At 42.9% G+C, this 15,119-nt stretch overlaps 1 protein-coding gene across 1 annotated transcript; it reads left to right on the top strand.

Moving 5' to 3' along the window:
• The first annotated feature begins 7,644 nt into the window (after nucleotides 1–7,644).
• Nucleotides 7,645–14,362, top strand: LOC121390331 (probable cationic amino acid transporter). Its single transcript, XM_041522119.1, has 5 exons — nucleotides 7,645–7,891; nucleotides 9,924–10,151; nucleotides 11,020–11,213; nucleotides 12,518–12,632; nucleotides 14,310–14,362. The coding sequence occupies exons 1-5, from the start codon at nucleotides 7,645–7,647 to the stop codon at nucleotides 14,360–14,362; spliced, it is 837 nt and encodes a 278-aa protein (XP_041378053.1).
• The last annotated feature ends 757 nt before the right edge of the window (nucleotides 14,363–15,119 follow it).

Below are 15,119 nucleotides of genomic sequence, written 5' to 3'. Positions count from 1 at the left end.
AGGGGATGGTGGATTTGTTTTTTACGATCCCCCTCCAAACCTCCCCCAAAGTTCCCTTGGCATTCCACATCATGTCACTGGGGCCCCCATAAATGGATTTTCTGGATCCGCCACTGAATATGATGACGGATAAAGCAAAGTCATATCCAGGGCCCATGTTTTCGAAGGTATGTTAGCGCTACGAAATTGTAAAATGATCGAAGTTAGTGGCGTCACTACAGCACACGCCACAGTGACGTTATAGTTTAGGACGATTTTACGATATCGTAGGCTAAGATTGCTTCGAAAATATGGGCCCTGCTACTAGCAGGATATCACTTGTGACGAGTTACGTCATACAAGGGCCGTACCCCCCGGAGAAGTATCAGAATCTCACTTAAAGAAATACACATATCTCAGGGTTTAATGCGTTTCTTTTATACACACCATCCCATAGACAGGATAGCACATACCACAGCCTTTCATATACCAGTCTTGGTGCACTGGCTGGGACGAAAATAGCCCAATGGGCCCACTGACAGGGATCGACCCTAGACCGACCGCGCATCAAGCGAACGTTATACCACTGGGCTACGCCCCCCCCCCCCCCCCTTAGACTGTAATAGGGGCTACTGTAAAGTATGAACTCACGTCTGCAGTAATAAAGCCTCTTGCCAACATTTGTTTCACTCCTGGAACGAATAAAGTCTTTTGCACGTTCAAGATCGGTTTCTTACTTAGCAGCAACAGTCCCTGTCCGTTCATCTTGTTGTAGTAACTCAGTACATTGACACACTTGCTCAGGGCAGACAGCGGGTCGATAGAACTGAAAGAACAAGTCATGTTATGTATCACCAGTTATTAAAAGGGCAAACACGTCGCGTTAGAAATGTTTTTACCCTCACTGTTAAAAACAAATTATACCAATTATAAACTCAAATTATATATTGGTCTAGTAGATAAGCCTGCTGGACAAGCTGACGACAGTGGTTCAAATCCCGTCAAAGCTGGCTCACACGTTAATCTTTCTCATCTATCACCCTCTGCCTACAATTCTCATTATCTTAATATAAAAAAAAAAATCCCAATTTCTCCTACGATTTCAATCTGATTCGACCCTTTCTCTCAGTTTCCTCCAACTATACTCTTCAAAAAAAGAAACGCAAAAGGGTACAAATGGGTTATAACTCCGATTTTATGTTTCCTACCGGTTCATGCTTTGTGAATATAAGGTCATTGCATGTCCCAAACACATTCCCACGGTTACATTCGATAAAACGCAGCTACTGTACAATAAAGTTCCAAAATGTGAATATTCGCAAAAACGCAGCCACGTGCAAACCATGTCACCACTGCACGTGCGTTGTCTGCACGTGCAACATGAACACCGACAGTATAAAAGTGCAGGGTGTTCGCTTGCCTGGCCTCTGTATCTGGCCGACAGTTGACAATCCAGGACATGCCACGTCTCAGTGAACCGCAGAGAAACAATGCCATCGGCCGACTAGACGCAGGCGAATCCAGAACGGCCGTTGCCAGGGCATTCCATGTGTCCCCAAGCACCATCTCCAGACTGTGGGACCGTTACCAGCAACATGGATCAACACGTGACCTCCCTAGATCCGGTCGACCACGGGTCACTACCCCCGGGCAGGACCGCTACATCCGGGTACGCCACCTTCGGGAACGATTGACTACTGCCACCTCCACAGCCGCAGCAATACCAGGTTTGCGCAGGATATCCGACCAGACCGTACGGAACCGCCTACGTGAGGTAGGAATTCGTGCCAGACGTCCAGTTCGAGGTGTCATCTTAACACCACAACACCGTCGACTCCGACTGCAGTGGTGCCAGATTCATCGACAATGGCCTCAACTGCGATGGAGACAGGTGTGGTTCAGTGACGAGTCCCGATTTCTGCTCCGACGTCATGATGGAAGATGTCGCGTGTATAGGCGTCGTGGTGAACTGCGTGCAGGAAGTGGACAGATTCGGCGGGGGTAGTGTCATGGTGTGGGCAGCCATCTCACACACTGGCAGAACTGACCTGGTCCACGTGCAGGGCAACCTGAATGCACAGGGCTACAATGACCAGATCCTCCGGCCACACATCGTTCCAGTTATGGCCAACGCCAACGCAGTGTTCCAACATGACAACGCCAGGCCTCACACAGCACGTCTCACAACGGCTTTCCTACAGAACAACAACATTAATGTCCTTCCTTGGCCATCGATATCACCGGATTAGAACCCAATTGAGCATCTATGGGACGAGTTGGACCGACGCCTCCGACAGCAACAACCACAGCCCCAGACCCTGCCCGAGCTGGCAGCAGCCTTGCAGGCCGAGTGGGCCACCATCCCCGGGACGTCATCCGTACTCTGGTTGCTTCAATGGGCAGGCGGTGCCAGGCAGTTGTCAACACACGCGGAGGCCACACCCGGTATTGACTCCAGATGACCTTGACCTTGGTGGTGTGTCCTATCACTTACTCACAATGGACTAGAGTGAATTGTGAACAATCCTGCAACATTTGGTAATTATCGGACTCACCATTCAATAATTAAATCAATTCTCCAAATGTTACGACAATGTGGTTTTGCGTTTCTTCTTTTGAAGAGTATATCTTCAGAGCGGTCTACCCAATAGCCTGTCTGTCTCAACTTCCTTCTCCACGGGTGCAGTCTCTGTACTAACCCTGCAGCCACATGGCCTCCTCGTCCTCGGTCGCTAATAAAGCTGGTCTGACCCACGACCGGCTGTAGTAATGGAACATAGTAGGTGGTTACACGTGCTTCTTAAGGCCAGAAGTAACTACTGCACACTCTCCGGAGTGGTCAGACAAAGCCCACAGCTAAAGCTGATGGGGGAATGACAGGTGTGTGGCACGGATAGCCACAAGAGACAAGCACCTGCCTTGGTTGTAGAGACAAGGACTGGGATGTGGGGGTTGACAGCGAAAGACGTTGAGGAGTTGTCAGATCGGGAAGAAATAAGATGGAATTCACAGAGAACAAGGAAAGGGGCAGTGGGATACACCCCCCCCCCCCCCGGACAAACCTCAAATTATTAAGAGAACACCTCCCCCAAATACCAACACAAAAAACTACCCCAACAAAACCCCTCCAACAAAAAACAGTTTGTTATGTTTAAACACCACCACTAGAGCGCATTCATTTATTTATCATCGGCTATTAGATGCCAACCCCCCCAACCCCCCTCCCAACCCCCCCCCCCCCCCCCAAAAAAAAACAAGGAAAAAAAAACGCCACCTAGAGTATGCAAATATTATATAACTTGCACTACTTATAATTGTGGGGCGGGATTAACTCGATCGGTTGAGTCCTCGCTTAATGTGTTTGCGTCGCAGGATCGAACCAGCTCGGTAGATCCATTCAACTGATTTACCTCCGTATCGGTATGGCATTTGGTATTGATATCAAATCGATAAAGATACCGATACCAAGTTTGTTTTGTTTAACGACACCACTAGAGCACATTGATTATTAATCATAGACTATTGGGTGTCAAACATATGGTAATTTTGACAGTGTCTTAGAGAGGAAACCCGCTACAATTTTCCATTAGTAGCAAGGGATCTTTTATATGCATCATCCCACAGACAGAATAGCACATACCACGGCCTTTGATATACCAGTTGTGGTGCACTGGCTGCAACGAGAAATAGCCCAATGGGCCCACCGACGGGAATCGATCCCACACCGGCCGCGCATCAAGCGAGAGCTTTACCACTGAGCTACAGACGCCACAGACAAGATAATACATACCACAGCCTTTGTTATACCAGTCGTGGTGCACTGGATAGAACGAAAAATAGCCCAAAAAGAAAAAGAAAAGCACATTTCGATTAACAACACCTCCGTACATTTTAAACTACGGCTATTTGGTGTCTAACATTAAGGTTCAAAGCACAAACAATAAAACACAAACAATAAAACACAAATTATGGTTTAAACAGTATTTATTCACAGACGCGCGTGCTGGAAATTTTGCAGATGGGAGTGTCTACACTAGTGATCGAGGGTGGTTTTTTTTTTTTTTTTTTTTTTTTTGTTTGTTTGTTTGTTGTTGTTTTTTTGAGGCGGTGGTGGGTGTAGGGTGTGTGTCAGATCATGTTTTTCAGAAAAATATATTTTTAAAAAAGGAGGAAAATGTGCTTGGAGCAAGGGCGGTTCGACCCCCCCCCCCCCCAAAAAAAAAAAAAACCCCAGTGCACACGCGCCTGATTTATCGTCAAATGATATGCGTTTTTCGATCGGCCAACACGCATTGCCTGATCTAGAGAGCGGGGAGGGGGGTCTTATGGGGTCACCTATTTGAAATACCCCTTTTACTGATTAAAAAAACAACAAACACTCATTAGCCCTGAAAACGCGTCTCCGGGCATTATCTTTATTTCAAAAATTTCCTCCCGACTCCCTTACAGATATCGCTCCCTTTGGAAGCTCAGCTCAAATTGTGACCCCCGTCTTACAAAGTCTTGGATCCGCCTCTGAGTCATGCGTAAGCCTATATTATGGCCTCTCCCAACGTTTTACAAATGTATACAAATACAAATCTAGAGTTATCTAAACACAATTCATATCAGTATCGCAAAAAGATGTATTGGATTTACACCATTGTAAGACCTGATCTAGATAAAATAAAGACCCCGACATTGGCAACGGAAATCTGTGTCTGGCAGTCCGTTTTACAAACATCGATTTACACTTTTGTAGAGTCAGGTAATTTAGCATATTGTATTACGCAGACTAAATCTATCTTATTACAAATGTTTTTGCATCGCACGCATAGCATGTGTATTTAAGTAATTAAAACCTGTCCTCGACCACAATAAATCATTTAACTTCCCACTGTGGCCCTATGGAATATATCCATCTAAAGTTCAAGCACGATGTAATGGGCACAATCCAGAGATTTGAAGAAAGAGAATTAAAACACTAATACAAGGTAGCGGTACAGCGCTCGACTGATGCGCGATCGATCTAGGATCGATTCACGTCGGGCTATTTCTCGTTCAAGCATGTGCTCCACAACTTGTGTAACAAAGACCGTGGTATGTACTATCCTGTTTGTGGGATGGTGCATATAAAAGATCCCTTGCTGTTAATCAAAAGGAGTACTTCATGAAGTGGCGACAGCGGATTTCCGCTCTCAATATCTGTGTGGTTCTTAACCATATTATAACAGTAAATACAATGCGTTGAGTGCGTCGTTAAATAAAACATTTCTTTCCTTCCTTGTACAAGGAAAGGAGTTTTGTTTTAATGACAGGGCGGAATTTAGATCAGTTGATAGATCGTCCGTCCACCTGAGGTATTTGGATCGTATGATCGAGCCTCATCGTCGACCCATTGGGTTTTTCCCCCGTCCTAATCAATGCTCAACTAATGATGTATCAAAAGCCGTGTTATGTGCTGTCCTGTCAGTGTGGAAAGATTTGCTGGTTTCCGTTGAACACCACGTGTCAGGATTTCCTAATGTTTGACATTCAATAGCCGATCATTTACATGCAGTTTTTCACAGAGCACTATATAGAATCAAGAATCCCCACCCCGTAAAATACCCCCCCCCCCCAAACTATACAAATAACAATAACACCCCCCCCCCCCCCTCTCCAACAACACAGCAACAAAAGCAACAAGAACAAACAAACCCCAAAACCCGAACAATACCTGTAAAAAGAAAAGAAAACCCTACAAACAAAAAACACCTGTCCCTAAACACAAAAAAAAAAAAAAAAAAAAAAAATATATATATATAAAGAGAAAGAGAAAGAAGTAACAACAAACAATCAAGTTGCATTTAAATAATATTATACCCTAATTTGTGGATGGTTATAAACGAATAAACACATGAAAATAAACAACAAAAACCCCTAACAAAAACAACCAAGAAACCCCAACAATATAAAAACTGAAATATTTTCTTCACTACGGCGATAGAAATAATCCGAATATCCACCAACTCCCACGACCTCCAGCCTATTTGGCTATTGGCTATTTTACCGTTAGGATATTAGTACAGGTTTGTCAAAGTAGTCGTAACAAAGAGTACTCGTATATAGTTCTAGTTATTTTTCCTTTAAGATCAATTATTGACTACTTCGTATGTAACAGCTGCTGTTAATTTCTCTCTTGAAAGGAGCTTCCGCCCGAGAGGCCAGAGACCGCAGGATCGATCCCGTTCAGTACACTTATCATTGAATTATTCCCGTTTCAAAGGAAAGCGAATGAATGTCTGTTTAATGACACGTCAACGCATTTTAAACTACGGCTGTTGAGAGAGTAACATATGGTTATTTCGAAATATGGACGAGAGAAAAAAAAGGAAAATAATCTAGCTGCTGCCATATATACCACTATCAATAAAGAAACGCTGGTAAAAATGATAACAAGGCTGATAACTCATATTGGTTTGCAGTCAGATTTTTGCATGGTAGTTACTAAGCGACTGTACTTCCTGGAAATGCAATATATCGACAATGCATGGTTTTGACTGTGGCCAAGATAACCAAAGAATGCTCTGACAATGGTCGTTCATTGTTCTGTCAGTCACAAAATGATTGTCGTTCATTATATAGACCTGCATCACCAAATCAGGGCCGTAGCTAGGAATTTGTGTTGGGTGGGGGTGGGGGGTGGGGTGGGGGGGGGGGGGTGGGGGGGGACTGAGTAGTTAATAGTCTAAAACTCCTTAAACGGTTAAGAAAAGAATTTTCTTAAAGTTTCTACAATGCTTTCCGGATTTCCCCTCCCCCCTCCCCCCCACCCCTGCGCTAGTTACAGCCCTGGAAATACGCGGTCTTTTCTCGTCTGCTAATAAGGAGTTAGAATTATTCCCCTTTTAACGTCAAACTTAAATGGTTACACGTCATTAATTAAAATAAAATAAAAATTACTTTCCCCCACAATGTCCATTACAAGCAGTCATCTAAACGGAGACTTCTCGGTATTGCCCTATTTGTCACAGAATCTATTCTGACATAGAAATTATATTGAAATGCTTGTGAAAGTGTATTATGGTGTGTAACCTTAAGCCCAATGACCTAATCTTTCTTTCTTTTAAATTATGTTCGTGCTTATATCCAATTACGGTTCAAGCACGCTGTCATGGGCACACACATCAGCTATCTGGGCTGTCTGTCCAGGACAACTACTTGGGTTAGTTGTTAGTTGTTAATGGTTGGTGAGAGAGAAGAGGGTGTAGTTGTCTTGCATCTACCCATTGAATCGTTAAAACTCGCTCTGGGTGGGAGCCGGTACCGGGCTTCGAACCCTGTACCTTCCGATGGTTTAACAACGACGCCACCGTATGGCCTAATCACTGTGCCACCGTTTCCTGTTTTAAACTTTGAGATATATCCCTTTTACAGGTTGCTAACCAAAGCTCTCGTAGGCTCGCTTAAACAACATCGTATCAACTTTACAAGTATGGATGGCACTGCGAGATCTCAAAGTTGCGATGGCTAAGTGAATTAGACCCCTGTTTTAAACCCTCAGCTATACGTCACCACTAACTTAAAAACAACAACAAACAAACAAACAAAAAACAAACAAAAAAAACAACAACAAAAAAACCTTATTGAATATTTCTCATTTGTTACAGGTTACCAAAAATAAACTGAAATGAATTACCGGAAATGAGGTCAACCGCTTTACGGCTTCTGAGCCGGATATCACGCCGCCGACCATTGAGTTCGGCGAAATCTGACAGCGATGAGGTGTACTTCAAGAAGTGTCTCTCGACCTATGACCTGGTCGCCCTGGGGGTGGGGAGCTGCTGTGGGACGGGCATGTTCCTGACGGTGGGGCTGGTGGCCAAGGAACTGGCAGGACCCGGGGCGGTGTTTTCCTTTATTATAGCAGGCATCGGATCGTTACTTTCAGGTTAGTACACTCTGTTAGGGTACTGGGGCCTAATTCACAAAGCTTTCTTAGGCTCTGCTAGACAACAAAGCATCCTCTTTGCAAGTCTTTTAGCATTGCACTACGACAATCTGATTCAAATTAGCTCTACTGGTCTACCAATAGATCTAACAGCATTACGTAGATTCCCATGTCCAGGTGACATTTCATCTATAAATATCGACCAATTACACTTCTCCTTTTATAGCGCTATTCGGGAGTATACAAATTCTAAAAATATTGGGCGAGACTATTTATGCAATAGGCGAACTTGTTGGTCTATTTCAACATTGAAAAAACAGTGGTAAAAGTGCAGTAATAAACTTTGGATTGTATACTAGTATAAACAGATTTTATAGCTATACCATCACGGGTTTTTTTCCGTCTTAAAACGAATTTTATATAAAATTTTATATTAAAATTAGTTTCCGGCATACTTCGTAATTCAACCGAATCATTTCGTATACCCTCGGCATAATCCCGAATGTTTTCAAATTCTTTTCAAATCACTGGCATGATTTTGCAAGTAAGGTTTTGATTGGTCAAATGAAAGGTCAACTGGACATGAGCTCTAACGGGCTGCTGTTAGATCCACATGTAATAGTGGAGCTAATTTTAATTAGATTGGCACTACGAGATCGCAAAGTTGCGAGAGTTTAGTGAATTATGTAGTTATGCACTTAAGGTGATCTTAGGGCCCTGGACCCACTGTCACAAATATCGTAAGCCTAGTTTTGCACGAAAATGTAAATCTACGACTAAACCACAATTCGTAGTACTGTTAACAGTACAACTAATATAGTTTGAAGTACACATATTTAAACGTATGCCTGAGATAATTACTAGTTACAGATGTAAACTTATGGGGCCGAACTTACAAAACCTGTTTATGACTTACACGTGTGTAACTACATACATTTTCGATGCTTAAACTCTTGCGTTTAAGAAAAACAGGCTTCGTAAATTCGCCTCATGATGTTTTGAGAAATCGATCCCTGATTCATAGATTCACTGATGACTGATATTACTCCAAATACTAATAAAAAGCAATACATAATAGTGATGAAGGTGATAGTAAAAGAAAGAAAGAAATGTTTTATTTAACGACGCACTCAACACATTTTATTTACGGTTATATGGCGTCAGACATATGGTTAAGGACCACACAGATTTTGAGAGGAAACCCGCTGTCGCCACTACATGGACTACTCTTTCCGATTAGCAGCAAGGGATTTTTTATTTGCGCTTCCCACCGGCAGGATAGCACAAACCATAGCCTTTGTTAAACCAGTTATGGATCACTGGTTGGTGCAAGTGGTTTACACCTACCCATTGAGCCTTGCGGAGCACTCACCCAGGGTTTGGAGTCGGTATGTGGATTAAAAATCCCATGCCTCGACTGGGATCCGAACCCAGTACCTACCAGCCTGTAGACCGATGGCCTAACCACAATGCCACCGAGACCGGTGAAGAAGGTGATAGTAATGATAATATATATAAGGTGACGATGACGTTGATAATTATGACAATATAAAAATAATAAAAAGATAAAGACAAGCAGAAGAAGAAGAAGAAGAAGAAGAAGAAGAAGAAGAAGAAGAAAAAATAACAATGAGGATGAGGAAGAGAAGCAAGAGTTGGGGAAGATAAAGAAAAAAGGGACAGCAGCAGCAGCAAAAGAACAAGGAAGAGAAGAAACACCTATTTTAAAATGGGTTCACGAAATATCGCCTCTTAAGATAGTTGACTGCTTAACAAAGGACAGTTTATGCTCTAAGATGATTTGAAAGATGTGAGAGGGTGTCTTTAAGGACGATAGCTGTTTAATGGAAACTGCCACTTGTATAGATTTGATGACAGTTACAAAGGATAGCAGTCACATCGCAAGATATGACTATTACTAAACGTCTTCATCGTTAAATAATATATAGGAAGATAGAAGCGATTGAAATGTTATGACAAATCTAGAAACTGGTCCGGTTTTGGTATATAATTTATACATTTTACTTTTCAGGCATATGTTACGCAGAGTTAGCCTCTTCGTGTCCAAGAACATCCGGTTCTGCGTACATGTATAGTTACGTCACAGTGGGTGAGTTCGTGGCTTATGTGATTGGCTGGGGACTGCTTGTGGAGTACGTCATTGGAACTGCTGCCGGGGCTGTCGCTTTAAGCGCAACTTTGGATTCCATTTTCAACTTCGCATTTAGCAAACTGCCAGAACTTCGCTTTACAGTTGGAGGTAAGCTTTTTTTTCTACCCTTCCCCCAATTTTCCAATAAGAGTGAATACAGGAGCTTTAAAAAGGTTGGGGTAGGAAATGTTAAACAGGCTAAATAACTAGATGTTAATAGTTCAATGATTCCTTATTGGTTTTCCGATACTGTACATCAAAGGGGATATACAGTGCCTGCTAAGAATTAAAGGAGGGTGATATGCGCATCCATCACCCTCCCACGTATTAGCCAATGTAGAATACTAGTATATGTTTTCTGCTAGTGCTTTGCTTAAGTGTAGGACCCCAAATGCAGAGGTAACGGTATCTGACACCCTAAGGGCCGTTTTCCGTTTTCACATTTTATGGCATAGCGTAGGCGCTGTTAGGGCACCATGTGGGTGTAGGACGCGGAAAATGATCGCATAAAAAGTCGATTCTGTGGGTATCATAGGAACAGCGTTTCTATATGCGCCGGGCGGTTTTTGGTTAAAAAAACAAAAAACCCAACAAATCGCGCACATTTGCATGTCCTAGTAGTTCTACGTTTTGTAAGACAGTTAAGAAATTGTTCAGACCGTATATGGTTCCTCGTGCACGGAATATAAACATAATCGCAACCGTTGGGATAACAGAAACGACAAAAAAACCCAAAGCAAAACTATATTCAAAATCATATCCATGTAAAATAGAGCCCAAGAATATTTAATTGTTTAGAAAAAGACATGAGGTAAATAGTCCATGCAGATGTGTACACCCATCACTTAAACTAAGCAGTTAACTAACTGGTTAAGTAAGCAAGTAAGTAAATAAGTAAGTAAGTACGTAAGTAAACAAGTAAGTACGTTAGCATGTAAATAAATAAATAAATAAATAAATACATTTTTCGGTACAGGTCGGCCATACTTCGATTTCATCGCCATTGCCGTGTGTCTGACGCTCACGTTCATCCTGGCGTACGGCGTGGAGCTGTCGACGTCGGTGAACAACGTCCTCACCCCGCGTCAACGCCGTCGTGTGGATCTTCTTCATCGGCGCCAGCGCCTCATTCGCACAGATCACCAACTGGACGGCACACGGATTCTTCCCGTTTGGTGCAAATGGGGTAAACAAAATGACTGTTTACTTAGTTAATTGGTCTCTTCTTTTAGTGACCTCCACCCGTCTTTCCTGATTGGCAGGTGGATATTTGGTAGAATAATAGACAATTAATTTCATTAAAAAAAATTCGTGCTTATTTCCAATTAAGGTTCAAGCAGGCTGTCCTGGGCACACACCTCAGCTATCTGGGCTGTCTGTCCAGGACAGTGGGTTAGTTGTTAGTGGTTAGTGAGAGAAGAGAGTAGTGTCGTGGTCTTACACCTACCCACTGAGCCATTAAAACTCGCTCTGGGTTGGAGCCGCTACGAGGCTGCGAACCCTGTACTTACCAGCATTATGTCCGATGTCTTAACCACGACGCCATCGAGGCCGGTTGCCATCGTAACATAATTCCAAGTAACATAAAGACGCATGTACAGGAGCAGGGTTTTGACAGTGACCCCCCCCCCCCCCCCCCCCCCCCTGCGTTAGCAAATTTTCTTTTTCATTTTCAATATAATTTTCGGGAGAGCATGCTTTGACAATGAAATTAATTTTTTTGAGTCGCCGCTAACTAGACACAAAATGAATACGTACCGGTATTATTAACATCACAGGGTATGGTGATGCATATTTGGTTTTACCAATCGGCTGCGTCATGACACGTCTTAATATTAGTCTTTGTTTAACGGTATGGAGAACATGTAGGCACTTATGTTATCAGCATGTAGTGGTCCATGATCTGTGTCACCATATTACTGAAGAACATTCAAACATTCTCCGACAAATAACCTGTCACCCGCAAAATGGTAATGGACATTATCAACCGGCAGGGTGTATTACTGTAAACAATTCTGTAATACTATTGATTAAGTAGACTGTCCCATCTAAAAGGTTCCAGAGAATCACTTGGTTATCGCGAGTGATAGTTTTTGCTCGAACGGACTACTAGATATAATTTGGATTTTTGCAGAGGGAAAGTACTGTAATCCAATTTCGTGCTATTAATGCACATTGAAATATGTTTAGTTAAATTGTTTATTATATTACCAGGGCATATATGTTGTTTTTCAAGTCAGGTTGATCAAAGCGAAGCACTTTTACGTAAATCACTGCGTTTGTTTACACTGTGCATACAGGAATAGTTAACAGGAATCGACGTCACTTCCCTTCCAAGCTAGAGTACCAGACGCGACGAAAACGAAACAAAATGGCTGCCTCCAACTAGCAGGAACAATTATGTTTTTGTTTTTTTAATGAAACCTAAAAGTACGCGTTTTTTATTTCACCTGAGTGTCCCATTAATTCTCCAGGTAATTCGAGCTCTGCCGATCGCCTACTTCGCCTTCATCGGGTTCGACACCGTGGCATCGTCTGGCCAGGAAGCCCAGGACCCCCAGAAGTCCATCCCCAAGTCTATTCTGTGGTGTCACGGGGATTCTATAATTCCCGTAACTGAGTAAAACACGATTATCAAAATATCTCTCCTAACTGTATATCTATTAGATCTCTCTGTAACAGGCTGTTAAACCTAGTATGGCTCGTCTCTAGGTATGATCAGAGATACGATCTTATATAAAGTATATATAATATAGCACGTTAGTTCTCTAGAAAACACAACAAAAACACAATACACTTTGGAATCTGTATTCATCTACGCTGACAAATGTGCAGCCGTAGTAGTCAATTAATAACAACAATAATAACAACCCAGAACTGATCACTTAATTAGTTAATCTCTGGGTGTCTAGTTACACATCATGCGAATCACTTCACCGTTACACCACACCCACACGTGTGATAATTGAGAAACGCTTCTAGGAGAAGTTAATTAATAAAGGAATTACAACTCTATTCCTAACGGGTTAATTTTTAATTAACCCTAACTACTCTTTCAGTAATCTTGTAACACAGAATTAATACTTATCACAATAAAGACAATAACCTACAGTTTACCCAGGTCGGCTGGGATGACTGGCTAAGCTTTATATTACCAAATACTCATATAATGTTAGAACAATAAGTCTACGATTTACTTCGTCAGATGACCGAAGACACTGTCTAAAGAATATCGGTATAATACAGTATTAAAATATTTAAAGTCACATCAATCACATCAAGGTTATACACAGAGCAGAAATGATATTTACCAAAGTCCAAACGGACTAACGTTCCCAGGAGCCGTCCTAAATTCGTTCTCCTCGATATCTCTAAATCCTAGCTATTTATTCCAAAATCAGAATTGGCCTGGGGGAACAGGGCGGCACCTCACGTATCATCTCATATTTCATCTCTCCTAGCGTAGGTATTATTTCTCTCTGATCGTCAGACTACTGACGCCATCGTCGCCAAAATTACGGTTGTAAAACCGCACTCGCAGAGGTATTACGTAACTACTCGCCACATGGCCTCCACAGCGGGACTAAGTGCATATTGGAACGCAAGAATCGCGCGAGAAGTATTACGTAACAAGTGGTCCACCTGGGCTACGGGCAATAAACTGCACACGGCACCCTAACACAATTAAAATCGCCACAGGCGAAACAAATCAAGAGCATGTACCGTGACACACCCCCACCTCAAAAAGGATATTTCCTCTACTCTAGGAATAGGGAAATATACTACACTAACACAAACGGGTGCGTTAACCGACGCATACGGGCATTTATAACACATGTAATAATAAGGTGACTACCAGTAATCACACTGAGTCTCTGAGTCCCTGGTATACAAAAATATATATAAACAAAACAGAAATAAAGAATGTCAACACATTATCATAACGTTCAACTTCGGGACAGGGCATCAGCGATTACACTGGATGTGCCCTTGATATGTCCAATGGTAATTGGGAATTCCTGCAGACGAAGACTCCATCTCAAAACTCTCTGGTTGGAGGCTTTCATTAGGATGGTCCAGTCCGTCTTCATCTTCTGGGAACAGCACAGCTCCAGCACCCACGTCACTGGCACCCACAGCTAGCTTGAACGGCACTCGGTAGTCTGGTGCTGCCATCACGGGAGACGAGTAGCGCCTCTGCTTGAGATGGTTGAATGACTTCTCGCATTCACCTGACCAATGGAACTTCGTGTTCTTCCTTTTCAGCGTCGCACGTTTTCCAGGTCTTCTCCGACAGGCATGCTGTCGAATCTGTGTAGCGTTGGGTTCCAAGCGCACATCTTGGCTTAAGGTGTCGGTAACCGTTGGAAGGTCCCGACAAATGGAAACATTGTCTTGTATCAATGTAGTCAGCTTTGCTCGCTGGGGGTTCAAGTCTGCTAGAATCTGGCCGTTGGCCAACTTGACCTCTGCAGCCTTGACGTCATCACAGGAAATTGAGTGTCTCTCAATTTGGACCGGTCTCTCTGGAATTATCGGCAGTCTGTCAAAATAACCTTTTAGCAAATTGATGTGACAATACCTACGTTTCCTAACCCTATCAGGAGTGTTTATCACATACCCTGTCTCATTAACCCGTTTGTGCACAACATAGGGCCCGAAATACCTGTTCTGCACAGAACCCCGTTTAATGGGAAGGTACAGCAGCACCTTATCCCCTGGTTTAAATTCCCGACTCTTAGCCTTCCTATCAAACACTGATTTTATTTTGTTCTGAGCATGGCTCAGTTGCGTCCTAGCTAGTTCGGTCGCCGGCAACCTCCGATTTCTAACTCTCTTATTTATTAATGCTCCCTTGTCCACAGTTAACAAGGTAGTGCGAGCTGCCAACAAAATTGGATCAGCCCCCTGCTCTAGTACTAACTCTTGTCTAATACAAGGTAAGTCCCCTCTATCAAACACAACTGGTTCAATTCCCGTCTGCGGGAGATCAACATGTTCTACCACATTTACTTTGTCAGTTGACTTATCTACCATTTTACTGACAACCTCATCCACTCCACTTTCATGGCTCAC

Source organism: Gigantopelta aegis, chromosome 15, assembly GCF_016097555.1.
Source record: "Gigantopelta aegis isolate Gae_Host chromosome 15, Gae_host_genome, whole genome shotgun sequence".
Taxonomy (NCBI): domain Eukaryota; kingdom Metazoa; phylum Mollusca; class Gastropoda; order Neomphalida; family Peltospiridae; genus Gigantopelta; species Gigantopelta aegis.
The sequence above is the reverse complement of the archived record's forward strand: the minus strand, read 5'-3'. Positions and strand labels throughout refer to the sequence as shown.